This window comes from Lampetra fluviatilis, chromosome 23 (assembly GCF_964198595.1).
Source record: "Lampetra fluviatilis chromosome 23, kcLamFluv1.1, whole genome shotgun sequence".
NCBI classification, from domain to species: domain Eukaryota; kingdom Metazoa; phylum Chordata; class Hyperoartia; order Petromyzontiformes; family Petromyzontidae; genus Lampetra; species Lampetra fluviatilis.
The window spans coordinates 1,849,814-1,877,659 of NC_136297.1; the positions used below are offsets into that span (position 1 = coordinate 1,849,814).

Below are 27,846 nucleotides of genomic sequence, written 5' to 3' on the forward strand. Positions count from 1 at the left end.
TGTCGTGGGATGGCGCGCGGTGACGTCATATCGCCGGCTATGCGGATGTGTACATCGCGTTGCATCTGCACTGTACGCTACTGTACTCGTAGCAGCTGCGTTGGGTGATCGGAGTGGAGATAATTGTCTTAAAAGTTTAACAGCACGAATATACACACATCGTTAGTCAATATAAACAGGCGGTGATTAACCTGCGACGGAGAAGAGTTGCCGGTATGGAAGCCGCCGAACAAGGTACCTCATATAAACATAAAGAATCGGGTTTTACCTTTATACCGCCAATAAAAAAGGTGTTAAGATGCTCACGCAAACTGTGTCATTGCCATACTTTGATACTGGCAAAAAAGGGATTCTTATTTTTTCCGGTTGCTGATGTCGATGCAGAGCAGCAACTACAATCTCACGTCCAGGTGGTCACAGGCAGCAGGTCGTCTGCTGCCTGTGCAGTATTCTGGCTGTGACCACCTGACAGGTGAAATTGTAACACGAGGCACGACTACGACTGCTTCTGTAGAGAGACATCGGTGGTGGCGAGCGCGGCGTGGTGAAGATGTGACGCGAGGTGCGGTGAGAGACCAAGGCGGGGTGGTGGTGGGACGTGGCGTGGTGATGATGGTGGGGGTGATGATGGTGGGGGTGATGATGGTGGGGGTGATGATGATGGTGGTGATGATGGTGGTGGTGGTGATGATGGTGGTGGTGATGATGATGATGATGGTGGTGATGATGGTGGTGATGATGGTGGTGATGTGCGGTGATGATGGTGGTGATGTGCGGTGATGATGGTGTGTGGTGATGGTGTGCGGGGATGGTGGTGATGATGGTGGTGATGACGATGGTGGTGGTGATGATGATGATGGTGGTGGTGGTGATGATGATGGTGGTGGTGATGATGGTGATGATGATGGTGGTGGTGGTGGTGATGATGATGATGGTGGTGGTGATGATGATGATGATGGTGGTGGTGATGATGATGATGATGGTGGTGGTGGTGGTGGTGATGATGATGATGGTGGTGGTGGTGGTGATGATGATGATGGTGGTGGTGATGATGATGGTGATGTGCGGTGATGGTGATGTATGGTGATTGGGGTGCCGTGGTGATAATGTTCTGCGCTGCGTCGTCCGCTGGAGTGAGGGCGGCCAGGCGCAGGGCAGTAACTGAATCGTGATTTGGTTGAACACGTCTCACGAGAATGCGCATTCCCATTTATTTTACGGATTGTGCAGCGTTTTGTGATATAATTCCTCATATCCCGCCGTATATAAACAAACAAATGATTGTTATCTTTATATAGTCCCAACAATCCGGTCGCCGATGGCTCCACGTAAGAAAGCAATACGTATAGAGTACGGTATGGCAAGTTTGATTAAATGCCATCTTTGGTGCCCCCTATTGCGGCTATGAGGTAATTAGTTTTTTTCCATGGAGGAGTTCTGTGATGTCCGTTCACATCGGTCGGGTTGATGTGCAGCTTGCGAGAATTCCGAATGACTTCTTATTTCGATTTAAAGCTTTCGTGACTGCAGGGATTCATCTTCTTGGTTCTTTCGGTAAAGTCACGTAGAAGGGAAATAATAAAATAGACGCTGTCTCCCCGACAGACCTGGTCTTCACCTGAGGACGGCTGCTTGCGTTGTGGCCGAAACGTCGTGAGAATTATTTTATTATGTTTTATTTTTATTATTTTAGTATTTCCCTTCTACGTGACTTTACCGAAAGAACCAAGAAGATGACTTCTTATTATCATGACAATGACGCCATAAGCAGTAATGAGATGTAAAAACAAGAGACACAATTGAGTAACATCAGCCTATGAACTCGTTTTGTAAGTCCACATTTCCCAAGCCGACTTTCGTTGCAGCCAATTTATTTCGACGTTTATTTATGCGTCGTGTTATAATGTTTTCAATTTATTCCGTCATGCGGTTGTTTTTGAACTGATTGGTTATCTTCGCTCTGATCCAATGTTGTGCTCCAAATTTAAGTTTTCCACTTTTGTCATTTTGGTGACCCAGGTTAATCGTAAGTTTATTTTACTGATTAAACAAGTTAACGTGAAACTTGACATCCGTAGGGCAAAGGGCCTTTTTGGTTTCGCATTTTGACGGTCTCTGGTCTAACACTGGTTGATACAAGGCCCTAAAGAAGGCTCTTGTCTCTGATGTAGACCAATCAGTTTCAAAGACCTTGCATATATAATTATCAGAGCATGTTTTTGTTTGCATGTTCACCACTGGTATGTGTGGTTAATGCAGACATCATTCCTTGCAAAAGGTTTCTTTTGTTTGAACAGCTTAACACCTGTATTATTGCCAGAAAGAGTAAAACTTGTTCTTATACTTTGATACTGGAAAGAAAGGTTCCATGTTACTGAAAATAAATTAATAAAATTGTCCAGTTGGGCTGAATTAACTCCAAAGTAGAATTTGTTTGGTAGTTCATCTTTTGATTGAACCATCTGACCAGTCTTGGGCATGCACGTGTATAAATGTGCTCACAGATATGTGACTGTGTGTTCGTGCGTGTGTGTATGTGACCTTTCCATAGATGTGAGTCTCGGCTCGCCGAATAAATTTGTTTCTCCGGAAGGAAAGGAGGGTGAGAGGGGGCCGCAGGTCTGTGATGAGGGCAGAGGCGATGCTCTCTCTGGTGGCGAGGTGGCGACGACCACGACGCTCACCGAAGAGGAGCGAGAGCTGCTCACGCTGGAGCTGGCCAAGGTAAGCGAAGTCGTCGCCTGCCTCCCACACTCAGGGGTGTTAATATAATTTAGAATGGATTATCTTAATATTAAATTATACGGTGCATGTTAATCAATATTATTACCTAAATTGTTGTTTTAATGCGGTGGGCTCACACGAAATTGATTTCTCTAAGACGAAAGTACTTTGCAAACTCACTAGCTATCAACAAAGATATAGATACAGATACAATTTCAACCGAGAAGATGGGTACAAACTGAGCAATCATTGGAAGGACGTTATCAACCAGTTTAAATCATAACTGGCTATGAAGTTCACATCCTACCACATTCCGATGTTAGTTGTGCTTTACGCCCGTTTCACAAGCTTCACACCAACACAGCCACTTTGTGCACCGACTTCCCCTCAGTTGCAGCTCTGTGATCTGCCATTAACATGCTAATCTAATTTTCACCTGGCAGCCCATTGATTGGTGGAAAACCAACCACCGTCGGTTTGACTGCCCACCACTTGCATTACCATTGGCTGCTGACATTTGGGCTACGCCCATTTCAAACCCTTATAAATTGTTTGCCTTTGGAAGCTAAACCCCCTTTTCCTGAAGATATCCGCTTGTGTTGCGATCGAAACGTCGTAGTTTTTTGTTATTTTCTTTGAACCTATCTACGTGACTTTACCGAAAGACCCAAATAATATGACATAAATAGGCGTGGAATTCACGGGGTTTGTGTTGCGTGCAGGAACCAGTGTGCGTGTTGGTGTGGTTTTGTGTTGTTTAACACCCTAACCATTTAGTATCTTACAAACAACACACAGCGCATTTTGTTTGCTTTTTTATTTCAGTGTAGTCTTGTGTACATGGCTCATGGTCTGGTTTGTTTTATAAAGTAAGGGTGTGGTGTGTAGGGCACGAGCTGTGTATTGTTTGCAAGATAATAACTGGTTTGTGGTGTTCTATTACAGCTACGTCTATTTAAAAAAAAGTACTTTCATGATTGATTCTGTTCTTACGTAATAATACGCTTCCAAGCAGTACTAAGGCTATAGCTATGAAAAGGGTTAAACATATATTATTTGTCTCAATTACAACAGATTATCTCATTAGTCTTGACCAAGATAGACGTAGCTGTAATATAACACCACAAACCATTTAGTATCTTACAAACGACACACAGCACGTGCCCTGCACACAACACCTTTACTCTATATAAAAACACACCAAACCATGGGCCATGTACACAACACCAAGATAATGACACAAAACACGCATACATTAATCCCTTGCCAACCGCAGAGGTTAAGTTTCTGAAAAATGCCATGGTAGGCAAATCCATGGTTGGTTTAGTACAGGGCCTATGGGAAATAGGGGAACCACAGCCACGGCTAGTCATAGCATAACTAACTTGCCTGTGTATTAACTAAACACCGACTAAAAGACAGTACATTACACAACAACATAATAAAGCATAAATAAACATGAAATTGACTTTACATACCTTTAATATTAACGATGATGATAACAATGAGGTGATGGAGAAAGGGTTGGTTAGAAGGAGCCTCCCCTCCCCTTCTTTCTCCGGGCCACAGACACAACGCCACTCTTACCTTCACCACTCGCCGCACGCTTTGGGTCCATGATTAAGGGCAAAATTAACCTCCCTGCGTGCTTCATACTTGTAGGCGCACAGTGATGAAATCATCTTATTCTATTTAAGACTGGGAAAAAATAAGACTTCTTCACAATTCTGCCATTCGCCTGATGAAGCTGATTGTAAAAACTAAAACTATTTTTATTTTGAGAATAGGTTTTCCCCTTTTTTCTGGCAACAAAACAGGTGTTAAGATGTTAAAACACCAAACTGAAACCTTTTACAAGGAATCATGTCTGCACAGCTGCCGTCGCTCGTGTCGTCGATGTGGCGGTGGCTCTACGACCTTTCATTGACATGCTAATCTCTCACAATGCAATGGCCACCTCTGCACCCTCGTGGTGGAGGTAGCTCTCCGACCTTACATTGACATGCTAATCTCTCACAATACAATGGCCACCTCTGCACCCTCGTGGTGGAGGTAGCTCTGCGACCTTACATTGACATGCTAATCTCTCACAATGCAATGGCCACCTCTGCACCCTCGTGGTGGAGGTAGCTCTCTGACCTTACATTGACATGCTAATCTCTCACAATACAATGGCCACCTCTGCACCCTCGTGGTGGAGGTAGCTCTCCGACCTTACATTGACATGCTAATCTCTCACAATACAATGGCCACCTCTGCACCCTCGTGGTGGAGGTAGCTCTCCGACCTTACATTGACATGCTAATCTCTCACAATACAATGGCCACCTCTGCACCCTCGTGGTGGAGGTAGCTCTCCTACCTTTCATTGACATGCTAATCTCTCACAATACAATGGCCACCTCTGCACCCTCGTGGTGGAGGTAGCTCTCCGACCTTACATTGACATGCTAATCTCTCGCTTTAACATCACTAGCCCCGCCCACTTTGTTCTTGACTCTTGGGCTACACCCATTTCAAACCTTTAAAAACAGCCTGCCTTAGCAGCTTTCCCCCTCTTTTTTTCTCCTGATGGCGATTGCTTGTGTTGCGATGGAAACGTCGTGATATTTGTATTCTTTTTTATCCATTTTATTTTCATTTTTGTTTTTATTATTTTATTGTTCTTTTTTTTTTCGTTCTACGTTACTTTACCAAAAGACCCAAAGAATATGAATTCCTGCAGTTACGAAAGCTTTAAGTCAAGATTTAATTGGCACGTTTTGTTCACGTGAAAAACCTTACTTATTGGCTGTTTTGGGTGTAGGTGAGTTCGTGGCACATTTATAATTATGTGATTCTACCCAAAAAGCTTCATTATGAATTAAAGACTACGTACAGTAGTTGATGGTAATCAATCTGATATCTTCATCATTTAGCGTTTCACAACGGTCTGTTTTGTCTCCCACAGTGTGTTTTCTTCAGTAATTACATTATTTGCCATAATGTCATTGTCTGTTTATTTACTTGTGCAATAAACACCCCAACATTTTTTCGTGTGTCTGTAACTTAACTTTATGTAACTTTATTATGAATGGTTTTTAAAACACCAAGCCAACTGCCATTTCAGGAAATGTATTTAATATCGATTTATATATGTGCATTGTTTTTTTTTACATTTTCTCTGATTTCTCTTCATTATTATATTTTGTTTATTGGAGTTTGCATGTTCTCCCTGTGGTTGCGTGGTTCTTTCTCCGGGTCATCCGGTTCTTCCCTGCACATTTAGAAACATGCTTTTAGAGTATTTTGCTATGATAAACGTCCACATGGTAAGCCAATTCTTTGAGCTATCATTTGTGGCCAGGTCGCTTCTGACAAAGAGCTATAAAGGAGACCTTTGAATATCCGTGGGGGTTGCATTTTTAGAAAGTGCTGTTCCAGTGAACTTTACTTGTTGATTCCTCCACCCATGTAGAGGGCTTGGCCTACTCGACTTTGTCTCATCCATCCTGTGTTCAACCACCATATTGCAGACCTAAACAGAACTCAATGACCCACCCACTGGCTCGTCTAACTAAATTCACCACACTGCGGATAAAAAAACACTTCTCTTTCTGCCACTTATCTTGATCTGCTCCACTTTGGAATTCCCTCCCATCCCTTTTTCCCCAAGTTTTTAGAACCTTGCTCGATTGAAGAAATGTGTTAAACTCTTACCTGGCTGTTATCTCCAACTCTCTGAGTTGCATTGCCCTGTTGGGAGCCTCTGCATTAAGGGGCTGGAGTCTCACTAACATGGCCACCTCTACTCCCTTAGCCTCGATGTATCGATGGTTTTGGCTGTGTGATGGGCTGTGTGTCTCACTGGCGCGACCACCGTTGCGGTGGTTCTCTTGCGTTGATGCGCTTGCCTCTCACAGCGCAGTTGGCAGCGCCGCAGCTTGTGTTACACATAGACATGACATTAACTTGCTGATCTCTCCCATCAACATAGTGCTAATTTCCCATTAATACTGCTGTTGTGCGCATATGCTGGGACGATACTCTTATGCAGCGATGAAAGCTCATTTCATGCTAATCTCTCCCCCTAATCTCCCCCATTAACACAACTGACGTGCTTGTGTGCGGGGATGGAATTATTTTCCAGCTCAGACCCCGCCTGCTTGCCCTTCGCCACATATATAACCTCTTGTTGTAACAGCTCTCTCAGTGTTCTTCCTGGTTCAGCAGTTCAACTGCTGGATTATTTTTCCCGCCTGAGGACGACCGCTTGTGTTGCGATCGAAACGTCGTGATAAATATATTTTTTCTACCGACGTGACTTTACCGAAAGAATCAAAGAGTATCTTACCTGTTACAACTTGGATAGTGCTCTTTGTTGCTCGGCGCTTGACGTGTTTGGCCTCTTGACCTGTCCTCAGCAACTGTTTGTAAAAAAAATTAAAATACATTCTATAAAATGTGTTATAATTAGACAGCCTGGTCAGTTAAGTGCAAATTGTGGTCCGGTGCAAATTCTGGCCAACCGAGATTTTACCATATATGATAACCCGTGTGCTCCTTTTTACATGGGCAGGTGGAAGAGGAGGTGGCTACTCTGCGCCAAGTGCTATTGGCTAAAGAGCAGCGCGTATGGAGCATCAAACGATCGTTGGGCATGACACCGCTGTCCTGGCAGACAGTGTCTGGCCTCATGCAGGACGTCCAAGCCTCCACCGCGTAAGCTTTGTGTGCTCATGCACCGCTGTCTGTGCCGGCTGGCGGTGAAAATATTTATTTGATCAATTGTATTGATATAACAAAATATTTTGGCTGCATAATTAATCCCTTGATGTCATTTGACACGTATATAGCAAACACATTCTGTAATAATGCGTACACATACATACACATTTACTCACACATATACATAGCAGTCATGATGACACGTATACAAACATACATACACACATATACATACAAATAAAACAACAACAACCGCCGTTCACTACTAAGTGATGTCACCGTGGTTATTGTGCCGTGCAATCAGCTCCACATTCTTCTGTAACATCACTCCATCTCTTCTCTAGCCCATGCCTTTGGTTGAGAAAACCTGGAGCATAGATCAGGTGGTTTTCACACAGTGTTATGCAGCTGATGAAAATATAATGCCACTCAACTAATTTGGAGTGAGACCTCTGCTGTAGAACTGGAGCTGGTCATAAGCACATTGCTCAAGTATGGAAACTTCTCAACTCTGTCCACATCAGACCCAACACTCATAGCAAGTTGAGGGAGAGGAGTATTTTACGGCATAAAATACCCAGGCAGGTGCTTTGTTTTTGTGAGGCTGATTGTAAAGTCTCATCTCTTAGTAGCATGCTCCAGGTTCAACTCCTCAGAGTTGGCAGCAATCACCAGATTATCCACATACATAAAATGGTTGACCAATTGGGAGCCATCCCTTGACCGCACTCTGGCATAAATCAGCCTCCTATTGTATATATACCAGATGAAAATGCCACTGGTACATCTCAAACTAAGTGTCCAAAGAAGATGTTAAATAGTGTCGGTGCCAGAGGACATCCCTGTCCCACCCCAAGGTGAATAGAAAATGGCTCCGACACCCCGCCACCTGACTTTACCCAGGCCTGCCCGCCATCATGAAGGTCCTTAATGGTTGTGAACAGAGGGTCTGGGACTCTGAAAGCATGAAGAATAACCCAGAGCCCTGGCCTATTGATGGTATTATAGGCCTTGACCAGGTCAATAAAGCAGAGATGTAGGTCCTGTTGACATTCTGTACGTTTCTGCTGTAGCAGACTGACAGATAAAATAGCGTCAATGTAGGACCACTTCGGTCTAAAGCCACATTGGGGCCCCGCAGGCCTCTCCTCAGCATGTCTGGCAAGGCTATGTAGAATAACCCTTGCCAGGACCTTTCCCGGCACACTTAGGAGGGGAATGCCCGGATAGTTGTTGCATTCAGTGTGGTCCTTCATAAAAATGGGGACCACCAGGGCATCCTTCCAATCGTGTGAAATCCGTCCATTTAGATAAACTCACACACATATTAACACTGTTACTTGAAAAAAAGAGAGGAGGGATATCATTAACTTATAACAAATAATAATAATAATATATATTATTAAATAACTAAAACTGCAAGTCATTTCATAATAGTAGTTGTAAGTGATTGGCTGATGTAGTAACTAATTGGCATGTTTTGTTTCCCTGACAAACCTTATTGGTTGGCTGTGTCGGGTGATGGCGGGTTAAAGACACATTTATACTTACGCGATCTGACCCAAAAAACCTTTGTTATGAATAATATTGGTCGCTAAAGCCTACGTATCGAAGCGCGGGTAACTTGCATACACATATACACCCAAACACATACATACACATACGCTCATACACACATGTACACTCGCACGTAGCAAACACGTAGCTTTGCCTCTTGTGCTAGCTAAGTATATTTTTTTGTGTTGTCTTATGTTTGCCCATTTTGTGTTGCCCTACACCTTTTGTTGACATAGGTATAAGCGCACATCGGAGACACTCAGCACAGCCGGACAGAAAACCACGTCGGCCATTTCCACTGTGGGCTCGGCACTCACACGCAGGCTTGGTGACGTCAAGTGAGTCGGCTCGCCGGACACTCACCCCCCAATTCCTCAGAGAGGAACACTTTCCTGCGGAGGGAGCTGGTAGGAACGTTGGGTTGCTCGGCCAATGGCCAGGGTCAACGGCGGCGTGGTATATTCCGCAAATATGGCCGACTGTGAGGGCGGGCACAAGCCGGCGTGAGTAGGTTAAACGTTTAAGGGCACCACGGGGTGACCAGCCCCTCCCCACCCAGAATCCCCTGTGGGCTGGTGTAACCAGGAGGTTCCTACCAGAGTAATCCCCTGTGTGCTGGTGTAACCAGGAGGTTCCTACCAGAATAATCCCCTGTGGGCTGGTGTAACCAGGAGGTTCCTACCAGAATAATCCCCTGTGGGCTGGTGTAACCAGGAGGTTCCTACCAGAGTAATCCCCTGTGTGCTGGTGTAACCAGGAGGTTCCTACCAGTATCACAACATGTTTCCGGTCATCATTGTGGAGAATTGGAAGCAACAAAATAAATAAGCAGAAAATATGTTTCTATTTTACATATCTGTCCCTATACAACATTTTAAGTGGTTTGTTTTTATACATCCCATCAGCCAACACTGCCTTCTGGAAGAGTCATGTTTTTTTTCCACTAGCATTAGTCCACACAAGAAAACTTTGGGCCACTAGCGGGGTGATTGATGATCCAGCACTCACTGATTTTCTGTTGGAACTTGCTCACCTGCCCCAATTGGACATCTGTGAAAACGAGCCTCATGGCTCATCGGATTGCTCCAGTCTAAATAAGGATTCTGATTCACTCTGGCTTCTTGCTCGCCGGTGGTCAGTCACCTCCATATCACTCTTCTATCACTCCTATCATGGTTACTATTTCCCTGAATTTCACTTGTTAATTCCTCCGCCCATGCTGAGAGGTCTTGGTCTACCAACCCAACTCTTTCATGTCATTCATATCGTGTTCAACCACAATACCGTATGTCACAACAACAACCGCCATTCCCAACGAAGTGGCAGTGACATCACCATTGGACTTGTGCCAGGCTATATGCACTTTGAGGCCACGCAAAATTATGAAGGCTCGCTGGCAGGAGGTCATAGGACAGACCCAGGTGCCATGGGTTGACTGAGTGAGATGACTGGCAGATGCACCACCTGTGAGCATCGAGGATGACTACCTCCAATTGCCCAGTAGCTTCCTTCACATGCCTCCTCCACAGAGGCCGATCTTGGCACCGCTTGTATCGGTCATCAGCAAGCCCACTCAGCTCCATATCCTCCTGTACCACATCAGTCCATCTCTTTTTTAGCCCGTGCCGTGCCCATTTAGCCCCGTTTATCCAGCCAAACAAAAGTTGGTTGGACATAGGTCGCTGGGCATGCGGGCTACATGCACCAGCTAACGCAGCCTTGCCTGATGGGACTGTGTCCAGATCTTTCAAGGATTTGTGAACTTTTCACACAATCCAGCCTAGTTACACTCATGGTGTATCATAGGTAGGCCAGCCTGAATGCTTCTAACCGGCATAGACGTTCCATGTTTGGCAAGCATAGAGAAGGGACGGCATGACTGTGGCCGAGAAGGCCCGAAGCTTTATGTGGAGTGACAGACCTGTTTGCTACCACGCAGCGTTACGTGGCCAATGAAAAGATAATGCTACCCGACTGATTTCGAGTGAGACTTCTGTTATCATAAGCATACTGCCCATCTACAAATGCCTCTCCTCTCCACAACTGCCCCATCACCAATGGGAAGTTTAGGGGGTGGAGTGTTTGATGGCACAATATACTTAGGCAAATGCTTAGTTTTAGTAAGGCTAATGATAAGGCCCGACCTCTTTGTAACAAGTTCCACATTCAGCAGCAGCGTATCCAACTCCTCTGAGTGAGCAGTAATCACCAGATCATCAGCATACATAACATGGGTGACCAAGAGGGAGCCATCCCTCGACCGCACCTGGTCATCAATCAGCCTCCCATTGTATTTGTAGCAGATGGACATTCCTCTAGTACAGCCATGGAAAGCTTCTCAAACTACGTGGTCCAGAAATGTGTTAAATAATGTAGGTGCTAGAGGATATCCCTGTCGTACTCCAAGGTGAACAGGAAATGACTCTGACTCCCAGCCATGTAGCATTACCCGGGCCTGCCCACCATCATGAAGGTCCATAATGATTCTGAGCAGAGTCAGGGAATCCGAAAACACGAACAACAACACAGAGCCAGGCCTATTGATATTATCATAGGCCTTGATCAGGTGAATAAAGCAGAGATATAGGTTCTGTTGGTATTCCCTACATCTCTACTGTAGCTGGCGGACAGAGAATATGGCATCCGTGCAGGACCTCCCTAGCTTGAAACCACATTTGGGCTCTGCAAACCTCTCCTCAGTATGCCTGGCAAGACGATGTTGAATAATCCTTGCCAGGGCCTTTCCCTGTCATTGTTACAATCTGTGCAGTCCCTTTTCTTAAAGAGGGGGACCACCAGGGCATCCTTCCAATCCTGTGGAACCTGTCCAGTCGTCCAGACTGTTGTAATGATGTTCTATAGGGCAGTCTGTACACAAACGCCTCTCAACAGTTTGCTTGGGAGATCATCTCTTCTTGTCGCTTTTCCTGGTCTTAGGCTCTGGAACTCCTCAACAGATGGCACCCCAGCCAGCCACTCAAAGTGGGTGAATAATTCTTGCAATATTTGAGGCACTGCAGCCCCAGTAGGGTCATCCCCACCTTGCCTCATGATGTTATCTGGGCTGACACTCAGACACTCCTTCACCCACTCATCCACCCATTCACTCGCTCATTCACCCACTCACTCGCTCGCCATACAGAAGTCACAACACTTTTGTCTTTACCTCTTAACTGCTCCAATTGGGAATTCTGTCCCATTATCTTGTTTCTCAAGCTCTTATAACCTCGCTCAATTCCGTTAACTCTTCTTACAACTATCACAGTGCTTTTTATCACTGGCCGTTTGATACATTCTAGATGTGAAGCTTTCGTGACTGCAAGGATTCATACTGTTTGGTTTTTTCGGTAAAGTCACGTAGGTAACAACTAAATTAAATCACGACGTTTCGGGCGCAACACAAGCGTCCTTCTTCAGGTGGGGCATCGTAGCGAAAGCACAACCGCTTAAGTGTGTCTCAGATGGCTGTGACGAGTAATTATATAGTTGCGAGGGATGGAGGGAGGGGCCATGGTGAGTGTGTGGGCAGGCTGTGGACTAGGAGGCAGCGTTGTGAAGCACGGGGGGGGGGGGCGCTGGGAGGCAACACATGGAGCTCATACTGTGAACAGTCCACAGCCCGCCCACACACTCACCATGGCCCCCCCTCCCTCCATCTCCCGCGATTATATAACTCCTCGTCACAGCCACCTCTGAGACGCACTTAAGCGGTTGTGCTTCCGCTACGTTGTCCCCACCTGAAGAAGGACGCTTGTGTTGCGCCCGAAACGTCGTGATTTAATTTAGTTGTTTTCATTTATTTTATTTTATCTTTTACCTACGTTTGATACATATTTTGTGGGCTTTTGGGTCTGTGATCAGAAGCCATGTCAACTAAAAAATCCCCACCGATTGCTGGTCTTGCATCGGCACTATCCCTCACTGTGTTGTCATGTGCGTTGCTCCACTTTTTGACGTCGTTTTGCCCTCCGTACATGCCACCAGCATCTTTCGGGCCATGCCCTTCAGGTAAGACCTGATTGGGACTGTGTCCTGCATGAACCCCCAGTCTCGTAGTTTGCATTGGAATGTTGGTAATGAATGCGCCGATTGACATGCATGAACGTAAAAACGGCACGATGGCCGGCCGAAGTCTCTGCGTCGCACATTTTTTGCCCTCCATTCTCAGTCAAAGATGTCTGGTCAGCGTGGAAGAGTAGGCCTTGCACCCTCTAGAGCAGTGATTCACGAATCCCCTGGGGTGCGAGATGCCCTTTCTGAGAACCACAGGGGTGCAGGCTGCAGTGAAGATTAAGAACCACTGTTCTAGAGTCCCCTCCAGTGGGATGCTCTTCCGTCAACAGTGGCATGACTCAACAAGCAATTTCCGGACTTCACCTTAAACTTTTACTTGTTTTACAGGATGCCTTGCACCATGCCACTGCTTACATGTGTCTACATATACTGCTCGTGTATAATATATACAGTAAACCCTCGCTATGCGTGGGTTTTGGATTCACGAGTTTGGCATATTCCGCAAGTTACTAAATGTATACCGATTCCCTATTCGAAATGCCGACAGACTACCGATACTGTGGAAGTGCACGCATAGATTAATCATGCCCCCATCGGCTGCCCGCTTAGTCCTCAGTCTCGCGGTAATCCTGCTGTGAACTCGCTATTTTGCTTTTTACTTTATACGTAATGTAGTTGCAGTCGACTGGTATACACGAGTCGACTGTCAGGTACATTAAAACAAACGCGAATGTAATCGGGGAAAGTGTTGTGGCTAGCACTCCCCACAGTGGTAAAATTATAACAGCTGAATATTATTAAACATCGACACCTTCCGAGGAGTCTTGCTCCTGAAATCCTCACCGTCACCACCACCTCCATCGTCGTCAAATCGACAATCATCATCATCAAAGGTAATTAAAATACACATTGTTCTTAATAATGGATTATTTATGTATTGTAGTGATTGTTATTCTTGGTTCTTTCGGTAAAGTCACGTAGAGGGGAAATATTAAACATAAAACAATTAAATTCTCACGACGTTTCGATTGCAACACAAGCAATCATCATCAGGTGTGAAAACCACAGCAAGAAAATAAAAAAAAGTGGTTGTTATATAACCTTTACCATTTCCCCCCTGATGTTCACTCGTACCAGGAACGTAACCCCATGTTTTCCCATTGGAACAAAGCTTTTTGCATTTGCGCATTCTACATTTGCAAGCGTTTTCAAGAACGTAACTCTCGTGGATGGAGAGGGTTTACTGTATCTCTAATCGTTATATGCACAATGCACATGTGTATGACTTTCATTCTCTTGAGGTAATTAATTTTACAGTATGCATGTTTAGTCTTGTAAATAATGCCACCAGTTTATCGCAAATACAACTGGAAATGTTTTTGCCTCGAGGCTTTCAAGTTATGAATTGCACATTTGAGATGAATGTCTCATTCATGTTATGCTTATTTCCATTTATCCAACCCCCCTCTATCTCTCTCCATCACCTTTTCACCCTATAAAAATTAATAAGCGGACAATATGCCTCCTTCCCATATTTCTCTGCTCTTGATTATGAGAAAATGAAGGTCAAAACCTGTCCGGTTTCCACTTTACAAAGGGCCTGCCACAAGTGAACCATAATGCCTTGCTGATCTTGTAAAGGGGCATAAGCAATCACGCGAACTCCGGTCATCCTCGCAGCAGCGGCTTTTGGCTAGCCATCGAACAAAGATGGATCACCGCATCGCGCGGTTTCAGACGCGCTTCTGTGGCCGTCTGGAAAGCTCTTCCAATATTAGGAAGCCACAGGGAGCTATGTACTTTTAAATCATCTAGATGACAAACTAATTTCTTTAGAACTGCTTTTTGTGTTTACTTTGTTGGCTACGCACGCTCCGAAATAATTTCAACGTGCATTCGAAGCCCCCATGGGGTTCGTTATTGGTGCCACAGCATCTCGTGGTATCTGCTTGACCTCCCTCGAGTTGAAACACTCGCCTTCTCACTCGAAAGCCGGTTGAGTTGTTGTTTCCTTTAACCCCACCGCGTATTCGTTGACAGTTGTGTTAGTTACACAACGTGACCACGGTGTGGCGCTATATGCTACAGCTCCGTACCTCTAATGCACACGCACGATAAAGAGGTACACACGCACCGCACCCCACCGATTTGAATACCAATTAACACACCTGCGCACGCACACTCACCCCAAAAATTCTGACACAGACACGAAACATACACACGCACCAACACCGACCAACTCTAATATCAATAACAACCGTCGTTCGCCAATACGTGACAGTAACATTACCACAGAGCTTGTACAGAACTAGGTGCACTTTGAGGCCTAGTGAATTGTCGAAAGCTTGCTAACAGGAGGTCATGGGACAGGCCCAGGTGTCATTGATTGACTGACTGGGGAAACTGGAAGATGCAACACCTGTGCTCCCCCGGCACTTCGCTCGTTGTTGTGAGGGTCACTGCTCTGTGCTTCGTTCTGCTTGGAGGGTGGCTGCCTCCAATTGACCAGGAGCGTCCTTCACGAGTTGCTCCCAAAAGAGGCCGATCTTGACACCGCTAGTACTAGTCATCTGGAAGTCCAATCAGCTCCACATCTTTTTGTACCATATCAGTCCATCTCTTCTCTAACCCCTGCCTCGCTCATTTTGCCCCTCTATCCAGACAAAGAAAAGTTTATTTGGCATGTGGTGGCTAGGCATGTGGGCTATATGACCCAGCCAAAAGAGCTCACTGATGGAAATGTCCAGATATTTCAAGGATCTGGGAGCTCCTCACACAATCCAGTCTCTGGTTAAACCAAGGCTAGATCATAGACAGGCCAGCCTGAATATATCAAACTGGCGTAGATGTTCCTTTAATATGGAGTGATAGGCCAGGTAGCTTCTGCACAGCATTACGCATGTAAAGATAATGCTGCTTAACCGGTATTTGGTAAGATTAGTGCCAGGTGGAGGGGTTACTTGCCATTCGTACACACTCAGCTTGCTACAAAGCCTTAACAGACTTTTGTGGTAAGTGCTGTTAGTGAGCACTGATGAAACCTGACGGAGCACACACATCCCCTGCTCACACTCACCACCTACTCACAGGTCAACCTCACCACATTCACCCTCACGCTACACGACACCTCACACTCGCATGTTCTGCTATTCATCTTCTTGGTTCTTTTGATAAAGTCACGTAGAAGGGAAATAATAAAAGAATGAAAATAAAACATAATAAAATAAACATTCTCACGACGTTTCATCCACAACACAAGCAGCCGTCCTCAGGTGAAGAAACAGAGCTGTCGGAAAGACAGCATCCAAATGAACACCGCCAAGCTTGGCAGCATATATTTAAGCTGGGTTAGAGGAGGAGAGCGCCTTGACAAAGGAGTTTACATATCAACAGCGGAATTAATCATATTGATAGAAAATTCAGATATGGGATTAGTCACTCCCTGTGGAATGTGTAGGTGGTGGGGGGGGGGTCTCAAAGTCATATGATGCTAGTGTATAATGTAGGATTAGCAGTGATAAAGGGAGGGAGTAGGATTAGCAGTAATAAAGGGAGGGGAATTTTTATCGCAAGGAGCTGCAGCAAAATTTCTACTATTCATCACACACTACACTAAATACTACACTATATAACATCACACTACAATATTTACTATACACTACTGTACACTACACTACTCAAACTACTATACACTACTATAGTGTGCAGTATGCCACACATGAAACACAAAGATAAAGATCCCCCGTATAGCCTTAACAGACTGTAGGGGCAAGTGCTGTTAGCGAGCACATATAAAGGCCAGCACAGTACACGAGGGTGTGGGTAGCCAACACCACGTCTGGCCGCCTTTGTCTCCCTAGTGATGGTGTTTACACATCGCACCAGGTAGTCATTTGAGGCTGAATCGACCTAGGGGAGGCCCGGGACCGGTTCAGATAATCGTCACCGGTGTTGGCCGTGAGCGGGAATCGAACCCGGGTCGCCAGGTTCATAGCGCAGCGCGCTAACCGCTACACTACCGCTCCCCCAAATGAAACACACACACAAACACATGAATACACACCCACATCGTGATGGACCTCCCATAGCTCATCTTGCATTGCGCTGCGGTGGCGAAGTGTTAACTCCCTCGCCTGGTGTGCAGGAGGTCGTGGGTTCGATTCTGACCCTGACGCCTGCTGCTGTATATTTGGAGTTGAAATGTTCTCCCCATGGTCGCAGTAGGTTTTTTTTTCTGACCCTCCAGTTTTTCCCTCCACGTTTTGAAACATGCCCTTCGAGTATTTGGTTCCCTATACATTTCCACATGATAAGCCACTTTGTTGAGCTATCATTTGTGGCCAGGTCGCTTCTGAAAAAGAGCTACATAGCTCAGTAGGCCTTACTTAGTCAAATAACAGTAGTTCAGTTTACCTTCCAGAGTCTGTCCCTGATCTCGGTTCATAGGCCTCCTATCTGGGAGATGACGATGGAGGTCAGGGCAGCCACCTTGGCTGGCGTGGTGGTGGAGGCCGTCTCGGCTTAAATGAGCAACACTCAAGCACTCTCTTGCTGGCTCTAAGGAAGCTGTTTCTGGTGTGGACCAATCAGGTTCAAAGACAATGATTATATATTACCAGAGCATGTTTTTGTTTGTATGTTCACCACAAGTATCTGTGGTTAATGCAACATGATTCCTTGCAAAAGGTTTTTGTTTGGTGTTTTAACATCTTAACACCTGTTTTATTGCCAGAAAGTGTGAAACCAAATATTTTCCGCCTTTTAGCGTCCTCTGGTCTAACACCGTTTGAGACGAGGCTCAAAAGAAAGCTGTCTTGGTGTGGACCAATCAATTTCAAGGACAATGCATATATTATCAGTGTTTTTTGTTTGCATTCCGACCACAAGCATTGTGGTTAACGCAGACATGATTCCTTGTAAAAGGTTTCAGTTTGTTGTGTTAACATCTTAACACCTATTCTTGGTTCTTTCGGTAAAGTCACGTAGAAGGGAAATAATAAAATAATATCAATATTAAACAATAAAAAAAATTCTTAACACCTGTTTTGTTGCCAGAAAAAAGGGGGAAAACCAATTATCAATTACTATATGCTCACAAGAAATGTTCTCGCACGCTTGCTATCACCAGCATGTCCCATCGTCGGCAGACGACATCCTCCTGCCACCAACACGTGGTGCACAAACATAAGCTCGCTCCCTGCCCCACTAAGTAGTTGACCATCGCCTTATCACACTGACGAAACGCCAATGCGCCTCAGCTGTATTTTCAATATCTCCTGGGCCTAAACGTTTTTCAAGTTGACAAACCAACTCAGCCCAGTTTCCCTGGTTGCGCGCAGGTAGAGCATCGATGATATCGGCTGCTCTTCCATTCACATGCAGCACCCATTAATTTTGGTAGTCGGGTTAACATTATCATAGAGCAGGGATGGGGAACCTTTTTTCTGCCAAGGGCCATTTGGATATCTATAACATCATTCGCGGGCCATACAAAATTTAATTTATGTCGTTGTGAAAAAAGCGCCTAGATTTATTGAATTTCGAGTCGTGCGGTTGCCTTGGCAGGGTCAGACCAAATGATTTTGCGGGCCTCATATGGCCCGCGGGCTGGACGTTCCCCACCCCTGGCATACAGGAACTGAGGCATATTGTCTGATAATTTATTTTGTTATTTATTTTCTCCACACTTAGGTTAACGATTATTTTCACCATAATGTTCATTATCTCTGCTTCCTTAGCTTTGCACCCCACTCCCCATCCTGCAACACTTATTCTGTTTATCTCTTCCTCCCCCAATGCTTATCTGTGGCTAAGTTACACAATCCGGCCATCCATAAGCATGCCAGCTATCAGGTAAAGCACGCACGCATGGCCCTATGCCCCCTCGCATGCCCTGGTACTTGCATCCTAATAATTTTGAAGGCGTATATGAAGGTGCATGTGTGTATATATGTGTAAAGCTCCCTCCCATTGTTCCATTTTCTTGATGATTGATTTCACGATAACGTATTTACAAGGTGAGAGTACGAGTAACATGTTTCACAAGGCTATGACTATCTGCAGCCCCAGGGGTTTCCACTGGGTTAATCTCGAAGAGTCCTTCTTGATGGTTTCCACCATGTAGATCTTGAACAGTTGGCCCGATGGTTTCCACGATGTTGATCTCCAACAGTCGGCCCCAATGTCGTCCACATGCAGTCGTCCTTCTGTCCATGAGCCAGCGCCCCGATTGCGGGCCTCACTCCCCCTTATATACCCGCTCGGCCACACCCTGGTAAATTGCAGCACTTTCCCCTGGTGGTAGATGCTTCCAGCAGACTCTGCCATCCTCTATTTCCCTTCTCGAACCTTCCCTCGTACAGTTCCCTGCACCTGTTTCCACCGATCTCCACTGATCCATGTGCAGTACCCTACATATGTATACAGTAAAACCTTGGATTGCGAGCATAATTCGTTCCGGAAACGTGTTCGTAATCCAAAGCACTCGTATATCAAAGCAAATTTCCCCATAATAAATAATGGACACTCAGATGATTCGTTCCACAACTCAAAAATACTGTATTCATATACAAATTATTAATACAAAATACCTTTTTATATTTTTATTATTTAAATGTAATATTAAGTAATCAAATAAATTAATTACATTTAATCGTGGCTGGTGTGAGGAAGAGGAGAGAGAGGAGAGGAGGGTTATTGTGTAGGACGACTTTCACTTGCAGTACAGTTACTAAAGAACAGTCACTACACTTGGACACAAAATCAAGAAAATGCTTTACGCACACACACGTGGTCACAACACTATAGTAAACAGTATACGCTCGCACGGATGTTGACTATACGAATGAGGCACGCCGACTGAGACTGAGCATGGGAGACGATTACCCACAATCCCACAGCGAGAGAGAGAGAATAACCATCGGATCAGTTGTGATCACGTGACGCTCGGCAGACAAAGCGTATACTGTACGTACTACTCGTATTGCGAGACATCGCTCGTTTATCAAATTAATATTTATTAAAACATTTTGCTCGTCTTGAAAAACACTCGCAGACCAAGTTACTCGCAATCCAAGGTTTTACTGTATGTGTGTGTGGCGAACGGTAGTGTAGTGGTGAGGGCACTACACTATAAACCCGGCATCCAGAGTTCGATTCCCATTCACGGCCAACATCAGTGACGGACATCTTAACCGGTCCTGGACCTCCCCGAGATCAACTCAGCCTGAAATAAGTATTTCTAGCAGTGTGTAAACATTACCACTGGTGAAATAATGGCAGTCAGGCCATGGTAGAGAGTCAGCCCTGCCAATCAGGATTTGAACTTGTGACCTTCCACTGAGCCACCTGGCTGGGACAATATCGCAGGGTGTTGACTGAATTCCTCTGTGTTCTGTTAGGAACTCTCCAACATTCAAGTCACTGGAGGAGAAGGTGGAGAGTACGGTGTCAACAATCAAGGTGAGTCTGTGGAAGGTGTGTGTGCAAGAGGGTGATATTCGATGACTGGTAATCTATGGGGAGCGGTTCGTGGGAGTGTAGCGGTTAGCACGCTGCGCTATGAACCCGGCAGCCCGAGTTCGATTCCCGCTCACCGTCACGACCAGTGACGATTATCTGCACCCGTCCTGGGCCTCCCCTAGGTCGACTCGGCCTCAAATGAGTACCAGTGTTGTGTCCCGTAAACATCGCCACTGGGGCGTGGTGTTGGCCACCCACCCACTCGTGTGCCGTGCCGGCCTTCATAGGTTCTAGCTAACAGCACTTGCTCCAACAGTCTGTCAAGGCTATATATGGGGGATCTTTGTCTTTGGTGTGAGTACATGCTCCTCCACGTTCCTGGGATTATAGCACTAATATGTAAACAGACAAACATATGTCAAATGTCTGTCTTGTACATTGTTTATTGCCCATGTATCTCGTGTCCTGTGAGCCATTTGGTCTGAGTAGAATGTGAGATGTTAAAAAGGGTGTGTTCGCAAAGGTGTTTGTCAAGGCTGTAGTTTGTCTTCTGCTTGACTTAGTATTCAGGTCATTGGGCCCTTCCGAAATGAATAACATCTAAAAATCTAAAATGTACTACACTTGGAGTATGGAGGTTTATTGGCTCTGACTGGCTGGAACCGTACTGTTGTTGGCTGTCTTCGGTGTTGTGGCTGGGTATTGTGTATTTGTAGTTCTGGAAGGTATCTGCCGTTTATATTAATATCTTATTTGTCTAAGGAATGGTTGATACGTTATACACAATGATAGAAGCCAAATTTATCGTCCAGATTCTCACTCTGGTAATTTTGCCCATAGTAGTAGCAATGGCATTGGCTACAATGACATCTTGATCTTGATTACGTTTCATGTTCAACGTGTCTCCTCTCTCGCATCCTGTACACACAGGCTCGGGTGAGCCGCAGTACAAGCCGCAGTGGCAGCATCTCAGAGGGCCTTGGGGCCAGTGATGTAATTCAAGAGGCGGAGGAAGCGGAGGAGGAGGGTGTGAAGATCCCCGTGGTGCCAGGAGGAACCGGGGGACCTGGTGCCACTGATAGAACAGTGGAGAATGTGCCACTGTAACTGGCCATCTGGGCTAGCTTTTCTCACTGCTGCGTAGAACACACAACCACTGCCAGCACAGTGTAGGTATTCGCATGCCAATGTTAACCAACGCCATCCATAAACCACTATCCTGTGAACTTCACTCTTTGATTCCTCCTACCATGTTGAAAACTCTGTCTACAAGACTTTTATTTCATCCACACAGGGTTTAACCACCGCACTGTAGATCACAACACCACACCCACTCGCAAACCTAACCTGCCACTGATTCACCCTCTCACTCATCCAGTGTCTCACCCACCCATCCACTCTGTTACCCACCCAATTTACCTGCCCAAACCAACCCACCCATCAAAAATTACCCACCCATAAAAACTCATCAGCATATAATAACACACCCACCAACCCAACTACCGAACCAAACCAACTAACTAACCACCCACCCAAACAAACCCACCCAAACCTTCCCCCACACCTCCAATTAGCACAGTTGGCTATGAACGGTGCAAAAGAAGTTCAAGATACAGACATACAACTCACCCAAACTAAGCAACCAACCAACCCACCCACTTATCCACCCACCCAAACCAACCAACCAACAAACCCACACCAACCAACCCACCCAAACCAACCCACCCACACCAACCCACCCACACCAACCAACCCACACCAACCCACCAACCCACCCAAACCCACCCACACCAACCCACCCACACCAACCAACCCACCCAAACCAGGCCACCCACCCAACCCCACCCACACCAACCCAAACCCACCCAAACCAGCCCACCCATCCACCACACTTCTCTTTCTGCTTCATCCCTCGTGAGGTTTCACATTGGAATTCCTTCCCGTTTTCTTTTTCCAAGCTTTAATAATAACCGTGCTCAATTCAAGAAAGTCTTAACTGGTATCTATTACAACTCTTGATAGTGCTCTTTATTTCTTTCCGCATGATGTTTTGGGCATTTGGGTCTGCGCTCAGCAACTGTGTTTACCCACCATTCCAGTGCCTTGTACCTCACCCTTATCTCTCTGTCCTTTCCACATGTGCCCACATCATTCAAGCTCTGCAATTGCCCTGATATTCAAATGTCAAGTTTATTTTATTCAACCAGGTTTAGACCATAAAGAGAAAAGTCTCATTTGCAAGAGTGACTTACCTGGGTCGCCAAATTGACAAAGGCAAAAACATAAAAATAAAGTACACCAATTAAACTAATAGACATCAGAGCAAAACAATCATTTATTTTACCAGGTATGGCCCACTGAGCTATGTAGCTCTTTTTCAGCAGCAACCTGGCCACAAATGATAGTTCAACCAAGTGGCTTATCGCATGAAAATCTATAGTAGCCTAATACTCTAAACGCACGTTGATTCTAAATGTGGAGGGAAAAACGGAGGACCCAGAGAGAAATCCACGCGACCTCAGGGAGAACATGCAAACACAGACATACAGGGGTCAGGGTCGGGATCGAACCCACGGCCTCCTGTAGACCAGGTGAGGTTAACATCTCACCACCTTGTTTCGTGGAATATTGAAATCATAGAATATATATATAGAAATCATAGCAAAAAACATAAACCTAACCAGCCACTCACCCGCTCGCGACACTGCAGGTTACAACATTTCTCTTTATTCCCTTCCCAACGTCATCTCGCATCTTCTTGTTCCTGGGCTCTCCAGTCAAGTCAACCGGAATGTTCCCGATGTCATTGGAGCTCGGAAGCAAAGCGGAATGGAGCCTGGAATAGTGCTTGGATGGGTGACCACCATTCACATGCATGCATACAGGTGTGGTAGGTAGCAAAGGGCAGTCCAGCAAACCACGTTGTTGCACTCTTCGTCTTTGCTCCCAAGTAGATGCTCCCCGTCCTCACTGACCCCCACTGACCATTGTGGTGAGGTATGGTCAAAGAACCCCAGGACTTTATATATGCCACATCGAAAACTTATGTTTCCCATCGGTCAAAATTGGTTCCCTAAATGCGTTCAAAGGTACCTAACTAAGCTAACCTAAACTAACTAAAACGACATTTTTAACTCCCTAACCAACAAGGTGAACATTTCTAACAAAAAAGATTATCAGGCAAAATTCCTCCTTCCCATATATGTCCCTCCACGTCAACATAAAAGGTGTTTCATATCTCGAATCAGCCTCGTGGCCTTCTTAGAATGCATACATTTAAGCAGCATTGGTTCAATTTATAGGGTCTCATCAGAAAGTCAGGCTTGCTTGCTTGAATCAACGCGAGTGAACTACTAGTTGTGTATAGGCATAGGCTCTGTCTCTTAGATATCGGTCCTACTTCTGGTTCTTTTAGTTATTTACCATCCAAATTTGACACGAAAGAAGATAAATGCATTTCCAGTGGATCATTTGGTGATCCCATCTCACTGGTGGATGTCTTCACGGACACGTTCCATTCCCTTGACTGCCCACTTATCCTGCCAGCCACGATGTGCCCTGCCCAAGCCTACTCAATACTTCAGCGTATCAATAACGTCATCTAATGTTCTCTCATCCAATTTGCTCCTCTCTCTGTCTCTGATTGTGATTGCCAGCATGCATCTCCCCGTGCTTCTTTGCATATTTTTAAGCAGTTTCGATTCCTGAGGTGTTTCTGACGCATATCGTAGCAGGGAGTATGCACAGATTGCAATATCATCCCGTCGAGGCACATTGATGTAGTACTTTTTATTATCCAGTTCAGCCTTCTGAGAACACTTCGACCTGCTCTTGCCCTTCACTTTATTTAAGCTTTTTTTATCCGGGTCTGCCTTAAATGTTTGTTTCAGGCACACGTGGAAAATATCCCCGAAGCTATAAATATACATGTTACATTTATTCGTTGTGTTTCCAATGGTTTTAAAGTTGTTTTCCCCAACTGCATTTCAAGCTATGTAACTCAGCTCCCTAACTAAGCTACCTAAGAGGCCTAACCTAAATGACATAAAGTTACCGTTTGCAACTCCATAACAAGCTAGATAAGATTTTTTTAATAAGATAAATTAGTCGACAATACACCTCTGTCACGTATCTCTCCCTCCACGTGAAAACATCAAAGTAATTGCACAATCCATGAACTACACGCCCTTCTGGGATTGCATTTCATTGCAGCATTGGTTCAATGTAAGCACATTTTGGACCGGTTTTACATTGAACGTCTCATCGGCAGAGTCGGGCTTGCTCGAAGCAATGCTGAGGATCTGCCATATGTTTATATGCATGTGTTCCAGCAAGCATGACTGGTAATGAGAGACCGAATGTGGAAATCGGTGCAGAGTTTCGCGTGCGTTTAAACCAATGCTGCTGAAAATGCATGCAATCCCAGAAGGCTGTGTGGCTGATGGGACGTGTAAATAAATAAATAAACACCTCATGTGGAGGTACAGATATGGGAAGGAGGCATCTTTGTCTGATTATTTGTCTCGACATTATTTTGGGGGCAGTTTAAGAGGCCAAGGGTGTTGATGATTTCCTGTTGCTAAGCCCCAGCAATTGTGTAGGACATTGACGCTATATAACGCTACTGCAACTGTAATGGATTAATACTGCATGGGTTATGTATGGATATTATTGTGCACTAATGCTATAGGTGAACTAAAATGTTGGTAGGACATTACATATTAACACTGATAGAATTAACACTGCTATGGGTTTACTGTGTACTAACACTCCAATATGGTTCCGTATTATGATTGCTTATTGTGTTTCAACGTGCCTGTAGAATGAGTGTGTAATAATACAGTACTTGTATGGGGCTAACTCTGCTAGGGCTAATGTAAATGCTGCAGGGTTGTTATTAACTGTCATGATATGATGCCTATTCATTCGTGATGCATACATTGCATAAAGGTTGTAATATAGCAATGTGAAAAACGTATGAGTTATAGTATAAATACCAGTCGGCTCAGTTTGATACTCCTTTATAAGGTTGTTGAATGGTAACCGGTAAAGTGGTAAATGCTGTCAGAATCAATTACCACTTCCAAAAGGCAGGAGCCATTAATTGATTCCAGTGGCATATTCACAGCGAACACTCCGTTTGGTACGTGTGAACGTACAAAACGGAACGGTGGTGGACCGGTCACCTCGAGGTGAAGGTGCGGCGGCCCTGCAATTGCTCGCTTACGCCGCCGCCGCTGACGAAAGGGCCTCCACTGAGAGAGCCCTGGAGGGTATTTGCTCCACTCTTGCAGACGTTTTGGAAGCGGTGGGCACGCCCCAACTTGATCCCATCAAAGGTGATCTGCCGATTATGGACCCATTTTCTCGGCTCCACGGTGGCGAGATGTTTACTACCTCGCCTGGTATGCAGGAGGTCCTGGGTTTGATCCCGACCGTAACACCTGTATATATGGAGTTTGCATGTTCTCCCCGTGGTCGCGTGTATTTTTTTCCGGGTCCTCTGGTTTAATTCCCTTCAAATTTAGAAACATGCTTTTCGAGTAATTTTCGCTGCGATACATTTCCACGTGATAAGCCACCTGTTTGAGCTGCCATTTGTGGCCAGGTCGCTTTTATAAGGGCCATACATACCTGGTAAAAGAAAAAATAAAGTAAAACATATAGTATATTGTTGGGTGGACCGAGGCAGGTGTGATGTCAGCAACTTGCCCCGTTGCTTCAACTGCAGCGCTGGGAAATGAAATTTGAGACCTCTGGATTCCAAGTCCACTGGTCACCGTTACACCACAGCAGCTTCCTTTAATTTTCTGCTCTAAAGGTAAAAGTTTTGTGTTGCTGGACATTCTATATGTGTAGTGAACCAGTTGACCAAATATTTTTACTGCTTTTTAACGCGGTTACCTGCAACACAAAAGACTTAACAACCCTAGCTCTATTCAAGCAGTAGTCCGATTCATAATATCGTATTTCATTTGGCTTTTGTTGAGGTGTCATTTTTAAATCATAGTTATGCAATGCCCATTGGTTGTGTACGGGGCCACCTTCACATTTCACTCAATGCTGTATTTTTGAGTCAACGTTGACGTGCCAGGCTGACCAAAAACTATTTTAAAATAAACACATTCATGGGTATCAGTTTGTGTGTGGTGTTGTGATCTGTGTTTGCCTATGGGGAGCGGGTTTGCGCGCTCCGCTACGAACCCGGTGACCCGAGTTCGATTCCCGCTCACGGTCACCACCAGTGACGATGATCTCAACCGATCCTGGGCCTCTCCTAGGTCGACTCAGCCTCAAACGACTACCTGGTGCAGTGTAAAACATTGCCACTAGGGAAACAAAGGCGGCCAGGCGTGGTGTTGGCCACCCACCCCCTTGTGTGCCGTACCAGCCTTCATAAATGCTCGCTAACAGCACTTGCCCTAACAGTTTGTTCATGCTATACGGGGCATCTTTGTTTTGTGTTTGTCTATGCACACGGCGAAGGGGAAAACAACACGTTCGACAATTTTTAAATGAGTAGAAAGAGTTTACCATGTAACACAACACGAGGCATGAATTATCGCCGTTGTAGAAAATACACACATTCGTTATGTAGCGAAATGGGACAAAAATACAATTACAATTAAAAAAATCACAACTATAACCATGAAATTCAAATTGTGAGTCCATCGACTTAAATATGGCACCTGATGCATTGGCAGTCGTGGTAACTCCGTCTGTAATGCGAGCAAGGACAGGGTCACGTGAGTGTGGGCGGAGTCAGGGTCACGTGCGGAGGAGGAGGAGTCAGGGTCACGTGAGGGGGAGGATATAAGGGGAGAACCGGAAGGAGATCGGGAGTGGAGACAGAATAGAGAAGGGAGAGGCCACGCGGAGAGCTGGCAAGGAGTGGCGCGAGTGCCACGAGGCAGGAGTCACGGCACCGTCGGACAGCGGTGTTCGTGGAGCAGCGGGGGTGTCTGCAGAGTGTGCGGGAGCACACGGAGCAGCAGGGTGGCTGCTGGGTGCGCGGGGAGCACACGGAGCAGCAAGGGGGCTGCAGAGTGTGCGGAGCATACGAGCAGCGGGGTGGCTGCAGAGAGAGAGTGAGCGGGAGCGGAGGACTCAGACGACGTGCGGAGGCACGAGGCGGAGAAGGTGCGGGTCGGAGCGGAGACATCGCGGGGTGCGAGCAGACGGTGCGGGTCAGAGCGGAGACATCGCGGGGTGCGAGCAAGAACCCAATAAAGGACACGGAGAACAACAACGGCTGAGAGTCCTTTATTACACTGGGGTCAGAAGTGAGACATGTTGAAACAGCTCAGAAGAAAGGCTATACCTGCACCATCTTCTGCGCCAGCTTCTGAAGAAGACGACGACCTTTCTCCGGCGGTGGTGCTAC

At 45.6% G+C, this 27,846-nt stretch overlaps 1 protein-coding gene across 6 annotated transcripts; it reads left to right on the forward strand.

Annotated features, from left to right (window-relative positions):
• Positions 1-26,597, forward strand: LOC144940611 (tumor protein D53 homolog). Of its 6 annotated transcripts, XM_078866860.1 has the most exons (9): positions 1-234; positions 2,552-2,724; positions 7,282-7,424; positions 9,224-9,325; positions 11,925-11,969; positions 12,972-12,995; positions 18,816-18,854; positions 20,402-20,462; positions 21,393-26,597. In XM_078866860.1, exons 1-9 carry the CDS (start codon positions 216-218, stop codon positions 21,567-21,569), a joined length of 783 nt encoding a protein of 260 aa, XP_078722986.1. In that variant the 5' UTR covers positions 1-215; the 3' UTR covers positions 21,570-26,597. The 6 variants fall into 6 exon arrangements, with proteins under 6 accessions (XP_078722986.1, XP_078722987.1, XP_078722988.1 ...); XM_078866861.1 differs by lacking the exon at positions 18,816-18,854; XM_078866862.1 differs by lacking the exon at positions 11,925-11,969.
• The last annotated feature ends 1,249 nt before the right edge of the window (positions 26,598-27,846 follow it).

Bases quoted from the DNA above. Each gene is read 5' to 3' on its own strand.
- LOC144940611 (XM_078866860.1), top strand. The intron at 12,996-18,815 runs GTAAGACCTGAT...TCTGTGGCTAAG, and splicing joins TTTCGGGCCATGCCCTTCAG to TTACACAATCCGGCCATCCA. The intron at 18,855-20,401 runs GTAAAGCACGCA...GTGTTCTGTTAG, and splicing joins ATAAGCATGCCAGCTATCAG to GAACTCTCCAACATTCAAGT.